We start from the raw sequence: 20,751 nt of genomic DNA, 5'->3' as shown, positions 1-20,751 counted from the left end.
GGAGGACAGGGATGAGGGCACTGTAGAAAAAGAGTCCAGTGTTCCTCCCTCAGTGCAGACAGGCACATTCATGTACCTATCGGTGACTTTATACGTTTTTACCAAATGCGCCTTCTTATATCTTATTTTGGTGTGGCGGTGCAGGAGTTCCTCTACTTTCTATTTCTATTTCTGTGAAATTGTTTCTCTTTCAGATTTTCACCAATTGTTCCTGTGTGGGAGACCCATTAGAGAAAACATTGAAGCGAACGTCATTACATTTGAATGCCTTTGAAGCCATTCCTGGAAAATGTGACTCCACTTGTAAAAACCTGATAATATTTATGGTTTTCTTTTTCTTTGTGGTTGTTTCTACTTTCATGACTGCAACACCAACAACAATTGCCATTCTGAGGTAAGCATGAGATATGCATTCTTGTCAGCCACACAAATGCACACGTGCATAGTACAGCACTTTATGGAAGCTTGGTAGAATAAGACAGGCTTCCAGGAATTATTAATTATATACACACTGATCACCCATAACTTTATGACCTCTGACAGGTTAAGTGAATAAGATTGATTATATTGTTACAATGGCATCTAAAAATAAGAGAGATATAAGGCAGAAAGGAAACTTTGCCCCAAAAATTGATGTGAATGTGATGAAGTAGAAAGAAAATTGGCATTTCCTTTCCTTTTTTAATGCAATACATGGCCTAATCCATGCAACCGGCCCTTAATCTACATGCAGGGCACCGGGCGCATGGTTTCCATTTCTTTTTTTTTCTTTTTGAAGCACATGATTAGAGCCTGATCCCGTGTACACACGACCGTTTTTCATGATGAGAAAAATTCAGTTTTTTAAATTGGTCATTAAAAATGACCGTGCGTGGGCTCCAGAGCATTTTTCTCGATGTGAAAAATGGGCATTAAAAATTTAGAACCTGCTCTATTTTTTCTCGTAGTTTTTCACGTCATGAAAAACAGTCGTGTGTAGGCTTTAACGACGGGGAAAAAACGTGCATGCTCAGAAACAGGTTATGAGAAGGGAAATTTGCATAATCAACCCAAAGGGTGTCGCCAATCGAATGGAACTTCCCCTTTATTGTGCCGTTGTACGCGTTGTACGTCACCATGCTTTGCTCAAGCATTTTTTTTGCTCATGATCGTGGGTATGCAAGGCACGCTCGACTAGAATCGCGTTGAGAAAAACATTGTTTTTTCCATGACAATAAAAACGGTCATGTGTACGCGGCATGAGGCTCTAAATGGCTTCAAAAAAGGGTGGCTTACTGATTTTCCCAGAAGTCTGCAATAAGATAAGTCAGATTTTTGGCATCCCCTGCAACAAAAATGCTCCCAAAATGAAATCTCATCTGCAGGCCTTGCCAATTTCCTCATTAGAGCCCTTCAGGTGCAGCAGCTGATTGATAATTATAGAAACCATTCTCAAACAGATTTACTGTACACATGCAAACAGACAAACAAACAACTATATCTTCAGAATAACACAAGGCAAGAATCTGAAACGATTTGTTAAAATCCTTGCGATGTACATAAATCACCCAAAAGGGAATGTGTTTTTTTTTAACAAAAGTGGAGTTGCTCTTTAAGGCCAGGAGTATGCAGAAACATATACCAACTAATCACATATTGGTTTGTCATAATAAAGTAAACTGTTATATCCCGAAATGTGTTGTTAAGGGTTCTAATTTTACAACATTTTAGCAAGGGTTTGTCTTCTGGCAAAAGCTAAACGGCAGGCAAGCCACTAAATACATTATAGAAATGCATATATGTGAAGTGTACCATCTGCCAAAGGATTCATAAACCTGTGTCAACAGTTTTGCTCAGCAGCACAGCCTAGTTCTGCATTTCCTTTGAATTCTCTGCTTATTAGACTAGAGTTCAACATAAAAAACCTGGTCTAGAATCTGCCATGGTCTGTGACTCGGCAGGAAAGGAGCAACAGTACATTTCTTATATCACATTGCTTTTGCCTTCTCTCACAGAATGTTAGATGGAAAACAAATTTTGCAGTGCAATAGATCTGGTTTGCATTTCAGGGCTGCCCCTCCTTCTGCCAGTCTAGGTGATCCTTTGCAACTAATTACTGATATCAAGAAAGAGACTTTTATGTCAGCTGTATGTAAAAATACATTTAATAATTAAATGTTTGTGTATGTGTGTGTGTATATATATATATATATATATATATATATATATATATATATATATATATATATACACTGCTCAAAAAAATAAAATAAAGAAACACTTTGAAAACATATCAGATCTCAACGGGCAAAAATCTCATGCTGGATATCTATACTGATATGGACTGGGTAATGTGTTAGGAATACAAGGATGGCACATCATTTGATGGAAATGAAAAGTATCCACCTACAGAGGGCTGAATTTAAAAACACCCCTGAAAATCAAAGTGAAAAAATTATTCAGCAAGCTAGTCCATTTTGCTGAAATTTCATTGCAACAACTCAAAATGGTCCTCAGTAGTTTGTATGGCCTCCAAGTGCTTGTATGCATGCCTGACAACATCAGGGCATGCTTCTAATGAGACGATGGATGGTGCCTCTTGGTAATTTCCTCCCAGGTCTGGACCAGAGCATCACTGAGCTCCTGAACAGACTGAGGAGCAACCTGGCGGCACCGGATGGACCGAAACATAATGTCCCAGAGGTGTTCTTTTGGATTTAGGTCAAGTGAGCTTGGGGGCCATTCAATGGTATCAATTTCTTCATCCTCCAGGAACTGGCTGCATGCTGTCGCCACATAAGGCCAGGCATTGTCGTGCACCACGAGGAACCCAGGACCCACTGTACCAGTGTAGGGTCTGAAAATGGGTCCAAGGATTTCATCCCGATACCTAATGGCAGTCAGGGTGCCATTGTGTAGCCTGTAGAGGTCTGTGCGTCCCTCCATGGATATGCCTCCCCAGACCATCACTGACCCACCACCAAACCGGTCATGCGGAACGATGTTACAGGCAGCATTAAGTTCTCTGCGGCTTCTAGAGACCCTTTTATGTCTGTCACATATGCTCAGGGTGAATATGCTCTCATCTGTGAAAAGCATGGGGCACCAGTGGCGGACCTGCCAATTCTGGTGTTCAATTAAAAATACCAATCGAGCTACACAGTGTCCGACAGTGAGCACAGAGCACACTAGAGGGCGTCGGGCCCTCAGGCCACCCCCATGAAGTCTGTTTCTGATTGTTTGGTCAGAGACATTCACACCAGTGGCCTGCTGGAGGTCATTTTGTAGGGCTCTGGCAGTGCTCATCCTGTTCCTCCTTGCACAAAGGAGCAGATACCGGTCCTGCTGAAGGGTTAAGGACCTTCTACGGCTCTTTCCAGCCCTCCTTCAGTAACTGCCTGTCTCTGAAATCTCCTCCATGCTCTTGAGACTGTGCTGGGAGACACGGCAAACTTTCTGGCAATGACACATATTGATGTGCCATCCTGGAGGAGTTGGACTGCCTGTGCAACCTTTATAGGGTCCAAGTATCGCCTTGTCCTACCAGTAGTGACACTGACCCTAGCCAAATGCAAAACTAGTGAAAAACAGTCAGAAAAGATGAGTAGGGAAAAAAATGTCAGACACCTCCACCTGAAAAAACATTCCTGTTTTTGGAGGTTGTCTCATTGTTGCCCATCTAGTGCACCTGTTGTTAATTTCAATTAACAGCAAAGCAGCTGAAACTGATTAACAACCCCCTCTGTATACACCCCTCCCTCTCTGTATACACCCCTCCCCCTCTGCTTCTTAACTGACCAGATCAATATCCCAGGAGTTCTGATTCAAAAGTGTTCCTTTCATTTTTTGGAGCAGTGTATATGTGTGTGTATATGTGTGTATATATATATATATATATATATATATATATATATATATATATATATATATATATATATATTAGTGCTGTCAAGCGATTAAAATTTTTAATCGCGATTAATCGCATTAATGTCATAGTTAATTCACGATTAATCGCGCCAAAAAATTGTTTTTTGTTCTTATTTATTTTTAATTTTTTTATAATATTAAATTGTGTTTTTTTAATTTTTTTACATTTTGATCACTTTTATTGCTGTCACAAGGAATGTAAACATCCCTTGTGACAGCAATAGGTGGTGACAGGTACTCTTTATGGAGGGATCGGGGGTCTAAAAGACCTCCGAGCCCTCCTTTGCACTTCAAAGTATTCAGATCGCCGAAAACGGCGATTCTGAATACTGTGTACTTTTTTAAATCCGGCGCCATTGGCAGCCGAGAAACCCGGAAGTGACGTCATGACGTCGCTTCCGTGGTTTCAATGCGGAGACTGAATCAAAGCCGCTTACGGCTTAGTGTCAGTCTCCGCCGCCTGGACACAGAAGGCGCCGGATGGAGGATCGGGTCTCCCGGTGGGACGGGAGGCCCGGTCAGAGCGGCGAAAGGCGGCGGGAGGGGGGGGATGTCCCCTCCCGCTCCTCCGGCATAACAACCGAGCGGCTTTTAGCCGCATCGGTTGTTATGTTTGGATAGCCAAACGCCCGCTCTAAACAACGGTACCGGGATGATGCCTGCGGCTGCAGGCATCATCCCGGTATAACCCCCGAACGCCGCCTCATTAATCGCGCGATAAAAAAATTGACGGCGTTAACGTGGGTTTGCGTTAACGCCGTTAATAGCGCGTTTAATTGACAGCACTAATATATATATATATATATATATATATATATATATATATATATATATATATATATATATATATATATATATATACACAGTACAGACCAAAAGTTTGGACACACCTTCTCATTCAAAGAGTTTTCTTTATTTTCATGACTATGAAAATTGTAGATTCACACTGAAGGCATCAAAACTATGAATTAACACATGTGGAATTATACATAACAAAAAAGTGTGAAACAACTGAAAATATATTTCATATTCTAGGTTCTTCAAAGTAGCCACCTTTTGCTTTGATTACTGCTTTGCACACTCTTGGCATTCTCTTGATGAGCTTCAAGAGGTAGTCACCTGGCGCAGCACCCCATCACTCTCCTTCTTGGTCAAATAGCCCTTACACAGCCTGGAGGTGTGTTTGGGGTCATTGTCCTGTTGAAAAATAAATGATGGTCCAACTAAACGCAAACCGGATGGAATAGCAACTTGAATTTTGTCGGAAAAATTGAGAACCAGCTCTCAAACATTTGTTGTCGGAAACTCCAACCGCAAATGTCCGATGGAGCATACACAAGGTCGGATTTTCCGACAACAAGCTCACATCGAACATTTGTTGTCGGAAATTCTGACTGTGTGTACGCGGCATAAGAGTTTTTAATTAGAATGACTGTAAAAAGTTTACAATATTTTGTGGTTTATGGAGTGGGACATATTGGACTTTGTGCATTAAATGTACTTCCTAAATATAAACTGGCATCATCTTTCTTTTTTCAGGTGTGTACCAGACAAGCAAAGATCATTCGCTCTTGGGGTACAATGGTCATTAATTAGATTATTGGGTAAATGTCACCTTATTTACAATAATACAGTATAACTTTGAATTCGTTATTCTTCATTTTAGACAAAACCCCATAATGTAATAGTTGACATTCATTAAACTTTAGTAATCGAAGTGACAGGTTCACCCCTCCAGATCTCAACACAGAGACTTTGCTATCCCCTATCTTCAACTCTCAATATGCTTAGGTTTTCAAAATGCATAGTAGCAAGAGATGTGGAAGGTGCCTCAATAATGAGTTTGGAAAGGAGATTCAATCTCATAGATCTGATTAAAACTAAATAAAAAAATACTGACTAACTAGTTTTCGTTTTCATTGTTGCATGTATCTTTGTCCTCTGGCAAGTGGGTCAAAGTTGATGTGAGACAAACAATGGGACACTTCCCTTAATAGAGAAGTAATAGCTTCCATTAAACCCCCTTCTTACACCCCAGCTGAACTGCATTGAGGTGAAAGTGAACCACTTTATCCTATCACATTAAAGGGTATTATTTGGCCTGAATCTAAATCAGCAAAATACAGCTTATTGCATTTCAGGGTTCAGGAACTGACCTCTGACAGCCAGTGGTGGCTGGTGCTAAACAAACCCCCCCAGGTCCGCACTCACCATTCCAGCAGTCATGGCACCACGGCTTCCCTGGCTTTTCCTCCTGGCTAACCCGGTCTTCTTTATATCCGTCTCCTGTTCTGATTGCCATGGGAGGAGAAGCCAGAAACCGATAGCGAATATTGGTTGCTAGTATCACAAGTGGGAGGGTTCTGCGCCCCGAGCACAACCTTTTTCAAGCTGATTAGAGTCTTGGGCTCTAATAATGTGCTTGGGAAAAAAAAAAGACATACCTAATAAAAAGGCATAAGTCCGGCGCCCCACATGCAAACTAAGAGGCTTGCAAAGTTTAACTGAATTAGATCTGACATAAACACAATGGGGGTCTGTTTATAAATGTGTTCACTCAAGATGTGATTCAATTTGAAAAATGTGTGAAATTTGTGTGAAAATTTTGTGTGAAAAAATGCATGAATAGACTCCACAGAGTAGCTAATTAAATCATTGTCCTTGGATGGATTTGCTGTTGCATGGTAAACTGAATTTTGAGTAAAATATTAATAATATATTTTTTTTTTTTGCCTAATGTCAGACACTTTCATTGAGAGTTTTGTTTTTAATTTCTAACATTTTATTGATACAATTTGTAGATTTTTTTTTAATGATATTTGCATCATGTATAATAATATTGTTCAGTTTGTTTTGTATAATAATTTAAGTTTGTTTCTGTTTTGAGGTTCTATACCTGGACCAATATTATTTGGAGTTGTTATAGACAGTAGCTGCATTCTCTGGAACTTGAATGAATGTGAAGTAAAAGGAGCCTGCTGGATCTATAATAATTCAAATATATCATATAAACTCGTTGGCATCAGTAAGTAATTTCTTTTTTACATAAGCAATATTTAATTGCAAATGCAAATGTAACAATATAAGCATGTATAAACATTACATTGCATGAACTGTTATGTTCTATTTTGAAGTCTGCTGCATCTCTACGATCAGGGCCATACCTGCCATCCACTAAGTTATGCAGCATGGCACAAACTTCTTACCTTTCTTCCAAAAAGACAAGCAGTACATCCTGGTCACACCTAGAATGAAATGTTTCTGGGTTTATAGCATAGCATTGATATATGATATTGATATTGATATACATGATTTCCTTCTCTTTCACCCCCCCCCCCCTGTGCTGTAACAGTCCATTAGAGCTATTGGTGCTCTGGTCCTTTGTTGACAGTGGTCTCAGGCCTTCCAGAAGACACCACAAAATGGCTTGCAACACCACCACATTTTATATAGCATTAGCTAATTAGGCCATAAAGAAATAGGCTGATTTTGGGAACACCTTTCACTGTATTTAGCAAAGCTCTCTTTTGAATATATTGTTGATTTCATAATTATGACATTAAAGGAAAATTAAATGCAACACCGCTGATTAAAAAATAATACATGCAACACATATAAATGACATGACTTGCGGTAACCGCGACAATATCTGTGCCTTGCTTACCAGGCCTCCAGTTGCCCTCTGCTGATATAGATTATAAGAGAAAAATAATTTATGTAGTATGTCCCTAATATCCTATAAGAAGAACAGGGGTCATCTTGAGGAACATGTCTCATGCCGCGTACACACGGTCGTTTTTTGTCTTGGAAAAAAACGTTGTTTTTTATCATGAAAAAAAACGACGTTTTTCAAACTTCGATTTAAAAAACGACGTTGCCCACACACCATCGGTTTTTCAAAATGCTCTAGCAAAGCGCGGTTACGTACAACACGTACGACGGCACTCTGTTCCATTCAAGCTCCCATCCCATAACTTGCTTCTGAGCACGCGCGGGTTTAAAACGTCATTTAAAACGTCGTTTTAGCCCACACACGATAATTTTTTATGACACAAAAAACGACATTTTGAAAAACGACAAAAAAAATTGAAGAATGTTCGAATTTTTTTTTGGTCGTTTTTTAGAAGACAAAAAACGATGTGAAGCCCACACACGATCATTTTAAATGACGTTTTTAAAAACGTCTTTTTATTTCATCACAAAAAACGACCGTGTTGGGGACTGTGATTTGTATTCGATTGTAGGCAGCATTTCAGGTCTGACAGAAAGGGATAGGGGGGATGGATGTACCTAAGTGTAGTACTAAAACATAAGTATTTATTCCATAAGGTTAAAAACACTCACACGATGTAAGGCAAATCACTTCCTTTTCTGTCATTTATTAGCGTTTCCTCTGACACACTCTTGGGATGGCTGCTGCCTATAAATTAAATATATATATTTTTAATATTCAATGCTATTATTCTGGACTTAAAGTGGATGTAAACCCCATTTTTTTTTTGATGTAGAGAATAAGATTTCCTATCATCAGTGCCCAGTCTTGCCACACAGAGTTAATCCAGCTCTGAGCAATCCTCTTTTATTGTTCAGTGAAAATTAACAGACTTCCAGATGAAAACCTGTCTAAATAAAAAGTCCTTTCCGTCCCCTTGCTTCGAGTGACATACATTACCTCTCACAATGAACTGTGGATCACCCCCATATTATGATAAACATCCAGGAATGTGCATGTGTCCAAGCTAGTGCACGAGATATGTAAAAACCCTGTCACTCGAAGCAAGGGGACAGAAAGGACTTTTTATTTAGACAGGTTTTTATCTGGAAGTCTGTTAATTTTCACTGAACAATAAAAGTGGATTGCTCAGAGCTGGATTAACTATGTGTGGCAAGACTGGGCAGATCTTATTCTCTACATTGTGACATAAAAAAAAAATTGAGTTTACATCCACTTTAAGGACTTTTTCTGAAAATGCTGAGGACTTATTTTTATTCAAATCATCCACCCAGGGCCGTTTGAAGGAATTTGGGGGCCCCAAGCAAAATAGACATAGAGGCCCCCCAACCCCCCCCCCTCCCGTGCACGCACACAAAGCCTAGAGGAACCACAGCATAGCGATACAGTTTAAGTTCACCCACACTCAAAGACTGATCCCCTATCACAGACTGGTGCCCCCATCACAGACTGGTGCCCCATCACAGACTGGTGCCCCATCACAGACTGGTGCCCCCATCACAGACTGGTGCCCCCATCACAGACTGGTGCCCCATCACAGACTGGTGCCCCCATCACAGACTGACCCCCCCATCACAGACTGGTGCCCCATCACAGACTGGTGCCCCATCACAGACTGGTGCCCCCATCACAGACTGATCCCCCATCACAAACTGGTGCCCCATCACAGACTGACCCCCCATCACACTGGTGCCCCCATCATAGACTGACCCCCCCCACAGACCCCCCTCGATAGTAGACTCCTGTCCCCATAACAGCAGAGCACTCCCCCTCCCCACAGAGCATTGCCTTATTCACACACGAATCGATGAGAAGCACGGCAGCCCTGGACAACGGGCGGGACTTTTTATGTTAAAAGTGAGTGATTGATTGCTGGGACCGCCCCGCTGTGTAGCAGCCAATCACCCACTTCTTAACTTAAACAGTCCGGTGCTTTGTCCAGAGCGGCCGAGGCTCTCCTCTTGGGTGAATAAGACAGGCAGGGGGCACCCCCTGCCTGTCTTATTCACATAAGATGAGACGTGGGGGCAGTGCTGTGATCTTACCGAAGGCCGGGACAGACTCGTGTGCGGCGCGCCTGCAATGCAGCCTGTGAACATAACAGCAGGCAGACAGACGAGCCAGCTTGGGGGCCCTTTGCTAGCTCGGGGCCCCAAGCAATTGCTTGGTTTGCTTGTCCTGTTGCGACGGGCCTGCATCCACCTGTCTGTACGTCAGATGTTAATTTCATTTCAGCATTTCAGGTCGGTCTCAGGAGGCTGAAAGGTGTGGAACACTTCTAGTTGTGAAGTGGAAGTGTGTTAGATGGGGACAAGGCAGCAGATATTTATGGAGGGAGGTCAAGGAAAAGTCTGCTTTTGGAAGCCCCTTTAAAAGATGATTACTCTTTTGTATAGTTATCCTTTAAATTAACTTCTAGCACCCCCAGCCCCCCGGGGTTTTATACTCATCTGTCCTTATACCTGCAAGATCCATGCTATACAGTCAACAGGAAGCCATACGGACACACTGGAAACTCTCTGGCCAGTCTCTCATTCCATCTTTGCTTGCATGGAGAAAATTCCATCCATTCTTATGGACAGCTGTCTTTTATGAATTCCAACAATAAACAGCCACCCCCAAGGAATTAATGGGATTTTCTCCACACATACACAGAAGAAGAAAAGGAATGCCAAGGAGCTTGCAGCAGCAAGGATCGGATAGTAAAAGACTTTGGAGGAGGGGATTAAAACATAACTATACAAAAATATAGATTTATTTTACATTCGGTGTACATCATAAAAAAACACAATGATCTTCTTTATCAAGATAAGAATAGCAGTGACTAGAAATCCCTTTTAAGTGCTTAATGTTATTTTGACAGCACACTCATTTTTTTATATATTTACAATTGAGACACAAATTAACAGAGAGATGGTTCTATAAAAAAATACATTTAGAAATCCACACATCAAAGCCTTAATGCAGTTAATGCGATATGTGGTTCAGTGCAGCATGTTGAATACCTCAGTACAACATGAGATATTTCAAATATTTATCAACAACACAAGCAATATACAAAAAAGATCTTCTATCAATTTTGACTAAATGTTCTATGGAAATTACATTTTTTAATGCATTATTTTAATGACTTTACAACACCCACTAGTAGTATTGTGAACACGTTTTTCTTAAAGTGGTTCTCAAGGCTTTTTTTTTTTTTGCCCTAATGCATACCTTGTATTCTCTACATTACAGTGTTTTGTCACGTTTTTGGGGTTGTGTTCGATATGTGCAAAGAGATATCACACAAATACACAAAGGAGAAGTATGGGTTTTGACTTTTTCCCATATTTATACTTACCTCGGTGGATGGAGCATCAGACCGATGCTCCATCTGTCCCTCGTCGTCTGTGCACTGAGAACCGAGCCACCGAACATTGCCGCTGGCTCGGTTCTCACAGATCCCCAAGAGGAAAGAGGCTGACTGTCAGTCATACTCTTTCCTCTCTGCCTCTCCACGCTCATTGGAGCGCTGAGCAGTGGAGGGGCGGGGAGCGGCTCGCTGAGACTGCCATCAATCAGGGCAGCTGGCAGATCCCGACTTGGGAAGTCGGGATGACCCGCTGCCCCGACTGATGGCAGTGACGTCAGCAGGGGGCAGACTTCAGACCGTTCTCCGTTGAAAACAGTCACAGGAGTGCAAAACTAATTGCACTCCTGTGACCCTTAGGCCCCGTACACACGGTCGGACAAAACCGATGAGAATGGTCCGACGGACCGTTTTCATCGGTTCACCTCTGAAGTGGCCGTACGGCCTGATGTGTGTACATACCATCAGTTCAAAATCCGATCGGGTCAGAACGCGGTGACGTAAAACACACGAGGTGCTGAATAAAACGAAGTTCAATGCTTCCGCATGCGTCGACTTGATTCTGAGCATGCGCGGGTTTTGAACCGATGCTTTTCTGTACTAACCATCGGTTTGGTCCGATGGGGCAGCGGTCCTTCGGTTCGGTTTTGAAGCATGCTTTAAAATTTCGGACCGAAGGAAAACAGACCGATAGCCTATACACACGGTCGGTTTGGTCTGATGAAAATTAAATTCGGTTCATTCTCATCGGACCAAACCGACCGTGTGTACGGGGCCTTAGGAGAAGCCCAGCCTAAAAAGCTCAGGCTGGACTTATCCTTTAAAAGTATTTTTTTAAGTAATGAGAGAGAAAGATAAAGAAAATATAACAATAAATGCTTAACTAAATATGCTGTTTCCACCATGGAGTCCCCCCTGCTTTTCATACAGCATGGCCAGGTAATCAGACAGACGCATACCTAATGGCAGTTCTGGATGAGACTAACTTATTTCAGTTTGGGCAGTGGTAGATACAGGCTATTATGTTAGTAATTGACCAATCAAAGTTGTTTGGACAGTGATATCACCTTTAATGGGGATAGTGGGCTCTGTCATCCTGCTTTTCTCAGGCTTTACGTCAGTAAGGTAAAGCAATACATATGACCTTATATGACTCCTTGACCAAGATTTGGAGGCTTTAATGAATTAGTGAGCCACATTATTAATAATGAAATATGTAATATGCAATTTCCCATTATAAGGTAAAAAAGACCTTCTGTCTTTTGGATCACCCACCTCCTCCTTATTCTTATCTCCATCCAGAGTAGTGCCTGAGACCTTGGTCAAGCTGAGAACTTGACTAAGATTTGAAAACTTTAATGCATTAGTGAGCCACATTGTTAATAAGGAAATATGTAATAGGCAATTTCCCCATCATAAGGTAAAAAAGACCTTCTGTGTTCGGGTCCCCCACCTCCTCCTTATTCTTACCTCCATCAAGAGTGGTGCCTGGAAGCTGTGTTTTTTTGCGCTCTTTCTCTCCTCACAGGACATTGGCTGCTGCTGCTTTCAATCTAATCATGTGATGAGGGAGGAGGGGTCGGGGTCAAGCAGCGCTGTCTGTGTCTATGGACGCAGGCAGTGCAGCTCAGGATCCAGCCCACATGAGTGCTCCCATAGGAACTGACTTCCTAAGGTGGGCACTCGCCAAAGAAGAAAAGACAGGAGTGCCGGCAAGGGACCCCAGAAGAGGAGGATTGGGGCTGCTCTGTGAAAAACCACTACACAGAGCAGGTAAGTATGACAAGTTTATCATTAAAAGAAAAGCTTTAGGATTGCTTTAACTGCCAGCTCATTATTAGCCGGGAGCCACAAAACAATTATTTACTTTCTACATAGACTTGGCAAGTCAGCTGTTTTGTTATAAATCACATCAAAACTTCCATTTGTTTCTCTTTAACTGTAACTGATATAACCTGTTTCGCTGCAACAAATAGAAACAGGTATAAATGGTTTATTATGATGTTAGAAACCTCAACATCATTCCACTTTAGATATATCTTAGGCCCCATACACACGGGAGTATTTATCCGCGGATACGGTCCAGCGGACCGTTTCCGCGGATAAATCCTCTCGAGGATTTCAGCAGATTTTAATGCGATTGAGTGTACTCACCATCGCATTGAAATCCGCGCCGAAATCCTCTGGCGATGACGTGTCGCGCCGCTGTCATATAAGGAATTCCACACATGCGTTGAATCATTGCGACGCATGCGGGGGATCCCTTCGGAAGGATGGATTCGGTGAGTCTGTACAGACCAGCGGATCCATCCGTTGGGATGGATTCCAGCAGATGGATTTGTTCTGCATGTCAGCGAATATCCGATCTGCTGGAATCCATCCCAGGGGAGATATATCTGCGGATAAAGATCCGCTGGCGTGTACACACCATAGGATCTATCCGCTGAAACCCATTTGCTGGGATTTATCTGCGGATGGATTCTATGGTGTGTATGGGGCCTGACATTACAGCTAATGAGCTGATCGGGAATATCACTCCCTGCTCTTCCTGTCTGCACTTTTGCCTTCACCTTTTCAAAGGTTGAATATATGTATGTGTTTGCGTATATGTGCGCATATTTATGTCTAAAAAGTTTTCAGTGCTTTCCAGAAAAATCTTCTGACACTGAGCTCAGGTAGTGAAGACATGAAAATAGAACTGTGCTAGAGAAGGCTATTTCAATGATATTTCCCCAAGGGTTTTGCGTAATCCAGGTGACAAGGTCTAGTAACATCTATGCCAGCTGAAATAATAATTCATATAAAATGCTGATTCAAGACAAATAAGGCTTTTACCAGTTAAATATTTATATCACATAAGAGAAAAAAAATCCACACCTGATATTCAAATTTAAGTTATTTTAATATTTTTAAAATAAAATAATCATAATGTAAAATGGCTAATGTATCTTAGTGAATTTAAATCTATGTGCTGATCATTGCAATTTGCATAAAAAAGTCAGAATTAGATACAAAACTTCAAAGTGCTATTTTCCGAAAACTTTTATCTTCAGTGTAATGCAACCTTTTTTTTACCTAAAATAATTTTAGAATTTGGAAAGCCAATGACAAAATGTATTATATTTGCAACTTAACTGCACACGAGTGCTCAGTAAATTGCAGATAAGTGTGTTATACTCAGCATACCTGACACCTAAACACGCTCTATATGAAAATGTGTTTCATTAATTATCATGAAATGAAAAATAATAATACAGTCCCTAAATTGGTGGTCAGTGGGGAATAGGCCCTTACACCGCTGGTCAGTAAGGGGGGGGGGGGCTCCATATTGATGGCCAGTGGGAGAAGGATCCTCATGCATTTGTGTTCAGTGGATGAAATGCCCTGTACAGTTATAACTAGAGAACATATTTCCCTGTTACATTGTTCATTTAGATTAGAGGGGCCTTTATATTGGTGACCAGGGTAAGCGTTCCTTACACTGGTGGTTAGCGTTACTCTATTACATTGGTGGTCAGCAGGAAGAATGCTTTCTTACATTGATGGTCAATGGTAAGCTTACCTTGTACATAGTTTCATAGTACATGTGTGGTCATTGGGAACAGAAAAACAAACAAAGGCACCTCTAAATGCAGGAATAAAAACTTTTTAATATCCCCAAAAGGATTAAAACACATTAACAAGATAGGGGATGAACAGGAGCATGTAGTAAGTGTATCCAGGTGATGTTCCGATAGCAGGAAGGTCCCAGTATGTAATACTTCCAGTAGGATCCAGAAAACAACAGCCGGTACGCTGCAGGCTCTGGAAACACAATAACGCTGTCTGGGTCAGTGTGGAGTATGGAGCCCGGAAATTACTTCAGCGGAAGTGGGACGAAAACCTGTATGGAACACAAACAGGAAGTGTGTCATCAGAAAGGTGACACACTTCCTGTTTGTGTTCCATGCTGGTTTTCGTCCCACTTCCGCTAATGATGGCTGTTGTTTTCTGGATCCTACTGGAAGTATTACATACTGGGACCTTCCTGCTATCGGAACATCACCTGGATACACTTACTACATGCTCCTCTATCTTGTAAGTGTTTTTTAATCCTTTTTGGGATGTTAAAAAGTTTTTTTTTCTACACTTAGAGGCGCCTTTGTTTGTTTTTCTGTTTATCATTAGAGATCGCTTGTCTCTCTGAGTGTGGCCTGAAGTGTAAGAAGATGTCTATCCCTTCCAAAACATACTTTATTTGCTAGGTCCTGATATCCAGAGCACCCTTGATATACACTTTTTTTCTGGTGGTCATTGGGAAGAATTCCCCCATTACAGACAGCTAAAAAGTCTTTCAGTGGTTACTTACCTGAGAGGTGAGAGGAGTCAGTGTAGTGCCCCCTTACATTGGTGGTCAGTGTGAAGAAATCCTCATTTACAGATATCAACATATCATTGGTGTCACTGGTTGCTTATCTAAGGGATAAGAGTAGAGGCCTCAGTGATACCACACCACTGGCTCTTCCAAAGGATATTGGTGTTGCAATTAAAGCGGGAGTTCATCCTAAAAAAATTTTTTAACCTTAGATTGATGCTCATTTTGTCTGGGGGAATCGGCTAGTTTTTTTAAAATCGAAGCTGTACTTACCGTTTTAGAGAGCGATCTTCTCCGCCACTTCCGGGTATGGTCTTCGGGACTGGGCGTTCCTATTTTGATTGACAGTCTTCCGACAGTCTTCCGACGGTCGCATCCATCGCGTCACGAGTAAAATCGTGACGCGATGGATGCGACCGTGGGAAGCCTGTCAGAAGACTGTCAATCAAAATAGGAACGCCCAGTCCCGCAGCCCATACCCGGAAGCGGCGGAGAAGATCGCTCTCTAAAACGGGAAGTACAGCTTTCGATTTTAAAAAAACTAGCCGATTCCCCTAGACAAAATGAGCATGAATCTAAGGTTAAAAATTGTCATTTCCGGGTGAACCTCCACTTTAAGCTGGTATGAGATCAGTTTTCCAAAGCTTCCTACCATGTCCAGAATATGCACACTACAATAATTAATTATTCTAAACAAATACTAAAATTACTTTAGAACAAGCCCCAATCATTGTGAAGAAATATGTTTTTATATGAGAAAAAATCTTGGTAGACTACTAGCCTTCTAATGTGTACAATACAACAAGTGTTCTTAATCTGTTATTAACTAACCAAAACCCGACTCTAGAGTCTTTGCTGTGTTCTTTGGATATTTTTGAGAATGAACTTCACATTAAAATCAGCAAAAGAAGTCAAGGGTGTCTTATTTTAAAGCGGTTGTAAAGCTTAAATTTTTTTTTTTTTTTTAAATAACAAACATGTCATACTTGCCTACATTGTCTGGGCACAGGTGCATTTTGAGGGGCACCTTTTCAACCCCTTTGGGCAGCCCTGATTCAGGAAAGCTGATATAACAGCATACTCACAAATGTTTAATGAAATATAATCATAATGTTGATTAGAACACCAGCTCCATATCGCCATAATAATAAAATAATGTTTTTCCTTCCTTGCAGGTGCAGCAAGCAAAGTCATCACAATTATATTCCTTTTCCTTGCTCATTTTATATATAAACCTCCACCAAGCCCACAAGACTCGTCACAAAACAACGGCAAAGTCATCTCTTCAGACTCTTTATGAGGGAATGCCACACAATCTCCTATAGGAAAATGTGAACATTCCATACTGGTGTAGATCATTCAGTATGTTTATAACATAAAAAAACAAAGATGTGACGTAGCTCTTCCACAAACAAAAGCTTAGCCAAGTAAATTTTGTGATTAACACGTGCATTCCCTGTGAAATATTGCTGCATCTGAATGAAAAGGGGTTAATATGTAGAATTTCTTTTATATCTTCTTTAGAAGATTTTTTTTTGAAAGGTTATATTAACCTTTGCCTATTGACTTTTATGGACAAATTACTGATATAGATTAGGACTGTAAACTAGACATGTGCACACTGAAATATTTTGTTTCAGCATTTCGTTTTCGTCCGAAAAATACATTTATTTAGTTACTCCCGAAATTCGTTTTTATTTATTTTGTTTCGTTAAAAAATGCATTCGTCCAAAAATCCGAATTATTTATGGTTGAATCTGTCATTGAAAGCTTATTGTGTTTGTCGAATGTTCTAAGAAGATTCGACGGAGCAGCTAAACTGTACAACGCCGCGATTGTACATTCCCGGTCGAATGTTCTGCCTACAAGCTATAGAAGAATTCTAATGTTGTATGACACTAGTAATAATTATATTTATAAATTATTATTACTAGTCAACCAACATTCGAATTCTTCTATAGCCTATGGGCCGAGCATTTGACCGGAAATGTATGATTGCGGCATCGTACAGTTTTGCTGCTTCGTCAAATCTTTTTATAACTTTCGACAGACACCATAAGCCTCCAATGACAGATTCAACGTTTGTATGTTTTTCACTGCTTCGTCGAATCTTTGTCGTTCACGTTGATTGTCTTTATAAGGTTGAATCTTTCCTCTCTATGTAGAATAATCTTGGACTAATAGAGTTAAGGTTAGACACATTTGACGGCAGATTCGATAGACAAAGATTGCTATTGTCAGCTTCATGTCGAATCTCCTATCTATATCGAACTGTTGTAGCAACGAAAATGAAAATAAAGCATTTTTTATGTCAGATCTTTCGGATTCTGCACGTTTGTTTTCGTTTGTTAAAACGATAACGAAAATACCTGAAATTCGGACAAAAATGCATTCGGATGAAAACGAATGCACATGTCTACTGTAAACCTAAATTATGAAAATCTTTTCATGCATGGAATGAAAACAACTCCCAAGACTGATTAATGGTCAATGTCTGTATATTGAATGAAAGAAATAGTGAATCTGAACTGATGAGTATAACCTGTCCATATGTGTGTGCATTAATGCACAGGTGTTTGACCCTGTATGTTTGAACATTAGCACATCATATGAAATATGCAACTTGTCTTTTTAGTTGTTACTACCCATTGTGGTAGATCAAGTTGCACTGAAAACCTGTCCCTTCCCCTGCTACTGGAACTAAGCCATGAGTTCTAGCACTACTTCCTACCTTCCTGTAATCCTAGCTGTCCTGCCATTTTTGATACTAAGGAAAAACACGTAGAAGAAGGTTCTGTTTCCATGTGCTGCCTACAAAGTAATTAAACAAGGACAAACAATAGTCACACTGTCTCATGGTAGGAACACTCTGCCTTAGACATTATGTTGTTTTCTTGGCAAGTACATACTGTATTTCATCCACAAACTACATCACTAACCTGGTATCAAAATACCAATAAAATCATTCTCTTTGTTCCTCCCAAGATCTCCTGCTCTCTAGTTCTCTAGTCATCTCCTCCCTTGCTCACCTCTAGGACTTCTCCCGAGCCTCTCCCAGCCTTTGAAATTCCCTACCCCAATCTGTCCTACTATCTCCTACTCTATCCACTTTTAGGCGATCTCTGAAAACTTTTCTTTTCAGAGAAGCCAATCCTGCCTCCACCTAATAACTATGCTTTTATTTTGTCCATCAGCTCGTCTTCCACAGTTATTACCTTTTGTATAACTTGACCCTCCCTTTTAGATTGTAAGCTCTAAAAAGCAGGGCTTTCTGCTTCCTCCTGTATTGAATTGTATTGTAACTGTACTGTTTGCCCTAAAATTGTAAAGCGCTGCATAAACTGTTGGCCCTATATAAATCCTGAAGAATAATGTTAATATTTCATACATGATAGATAGGCCATTCAGTATTGAACAGTACTGTGTTTTGCTACATATATTACCATCTAATGGGATATTACAGATGAGTAGCAAATCGGAAGACATGTATTTCATTGGCATACCATAAACCATGAAAACTACTGCATAGTTGTGCCAAAATCATTCCAAGATATACAACACTGGAAACCAGTATTGCTAAACCCTTATTTGTGTATACCTTTCATGATTACTATTCAACGCTAAGAAGCAATACATTTTAACTTTGACCTATAACTCTCAAAAAAAAAAAAAAAAAAAAAAATGTGCGAACCACGTATTTGGTAAAGAAAAAGGTAATTATCACATTTCTGCAACTACATTTTCCCGCTTCCTGTTTGGCTGCGAGGAGGATCAGTGTGAAAATAGTGAATATTCATTCGCTATTCTCACACAACTGGGTGGGATTTGAGCGCAGTGCTGTGCGCCCCGAGCCCACCCTATTTTGAAGCCTTTTAGAGCCTCTGGCTATAATCACATGCTTAAAAAAACACCCCCTTCATTGGAATCCCAGCATCCGGTGCCCCAAATGTAGATTAGGGAGCTGGATGCATGGATGGGGAGGCGGTGCCCGTGCGCCCCTGATGGACGGGCCGCCACTGCATAAGTCTATGGAAATGTAAAACCCACTTAAAGCGGGTCAACTGCAAGTGAGAAGGAGGCAGCAGGTCAAATGAACCTGTCAACGAATGCTGAATGATCTCAGAAGTTTCTCAAACTAATGCCATTGACACAAGCCCAAAGCTTGTCGACATGGGCCCTAAGACTGGTTTTACACTTATTCATTTGCATTTTCCTGTGCAGACAAAGCAAAAGTGATCACTTGTAAACAATGTGATGACGACGGGTTCCTCTCTCCCCTCTCGGTACAGTGTGAGAGGAGAGGGGGAGAGAGCGGATAGCAGCAGCACTGTGGGCTGGATCCGTGACAATTGCAGTCACAGATCCAGCCATCCATCCATCCATGCTCAGCCATCCCTGCCCATACTGTGCAATACCCTGCCAATACTCTGCCCATACTGTGCAATACTCTGCAATACCCTGTCCATACTGTGCAATAGCCTGCCATACTGTGCAATAGCCTGCCATACTCCGCAATACCCTGCAATACTCCGCAATACCCCGCAATACCCTGCAATACTCCGCAATACCCTGCAATACTCCGCAATACCCTGCAATACTCCGCAATACCCTGCAATATTCCGCAATACCCTGCAATACTCCACAATACCCTGCAGTACTTCGCAATACCCTGCCCATACTGTGCAATACTCTGCCCATACTGTGCAATACTCTGCAATATCCTGCCATCGTGTGCAATACTCTGCAATACCCTGCCCATACTGTGCAATACTCTGCAATACCCTACCATACTGTGCAATACACTGTAATACCCTGCCATACTGTGCAATACCCTGCAGTACTCCGCAATACCCTGCAATACCCAGCAATACTCCGCAATACCCTGCAATACTTCACAATACCCTGCAATACTCTGAAATAACTACTTCCTGTTGCCGGCCGTCATATGACGTCCTTGATTTTGTGCGGGGATATCTGAATGATGCCTGCAGCTACAGGCATCATTCAGATATCAGCTTTATCAGCCGGCGATTCCCTACACCATAAGAACGATCATAGTGGCTGTTCCGCCGCTTGATCTTCTTACGGGCGGCGAGAGGGGACGTCCCCCCCTCCCGCAGCCCTCCGGTGCTTCTACCGACTCACCGCTACGATTGAAGCCAGGATGTTTTTTTTTTTCAGGCTTCCCAGCCTAGGGGTGAGATGTGGGGTCTTATTGACCCCATATCTCACTGTAAAGAGGATCTGTCATGCCATATTCCTATTACAAGGGATGTTTACATTCCTTGTAAAAGAAATAAAAAAATATATATATATTTTTGGGAAAAAAGTGTGAAACTAAAACAAATAAAGTAAAATGAACAATAATTTTTTTTTAAAGCGCCCCTGTCCCCGTGAGCTCGCATA

The 20,751-nt window shown here is 41.2% G+C and overlaps 1 protein-coding gene across 1 annotated transcript in view; it reads left to right on the top strand.

Annotated features, from left to right (window-relative positions):
* SLCO4C1 (solute carrier organic anion transporter family member 4C1) overlaps positions 1–17,024 on the top strand; it is a 97,464-nt gene extending 80,440 nt beyond the window's left edge. Inside the window, exons 10-13 of the mRNA XM_040342838.1 lie at positions 195–394; positions 5,446–5,510; positions 6,794–6,931; positions 16,521–17,024. Of these exons, the coding sequence (XP_040198772.1) occupies positions 195–394; positions 5,446–5,510; positions 6,794–6,931; positions 16,521–16,645 (528 nt within the window). The 3' untranslated portion in view covers positions 16,646–17,024. The remainder of the gene's footprint in view (positions 1–194; positions 395–5,445; positions 5,511–6,793; positions 6,932–16,520) is intronic.
* Positions 17,025–20,751: the final 3,727 nt, after the last annotated feature.

Source organism: Rana temporaria, chromosome 1, assembly GCF_905171775.1.
Source record: "Rana temporaria chromosome 1, aRanTem1.1, whole genome shotgun sequence".
Classification (NCBI taxonomy): Eukaryota; Metazoa; Chordata; class Amphibia; order Anura; family Ranidae; genus Rana; species Rana temporaria.
This window is presented reverse-complemented; position numbering and strand designations above follow the sequence as displayed.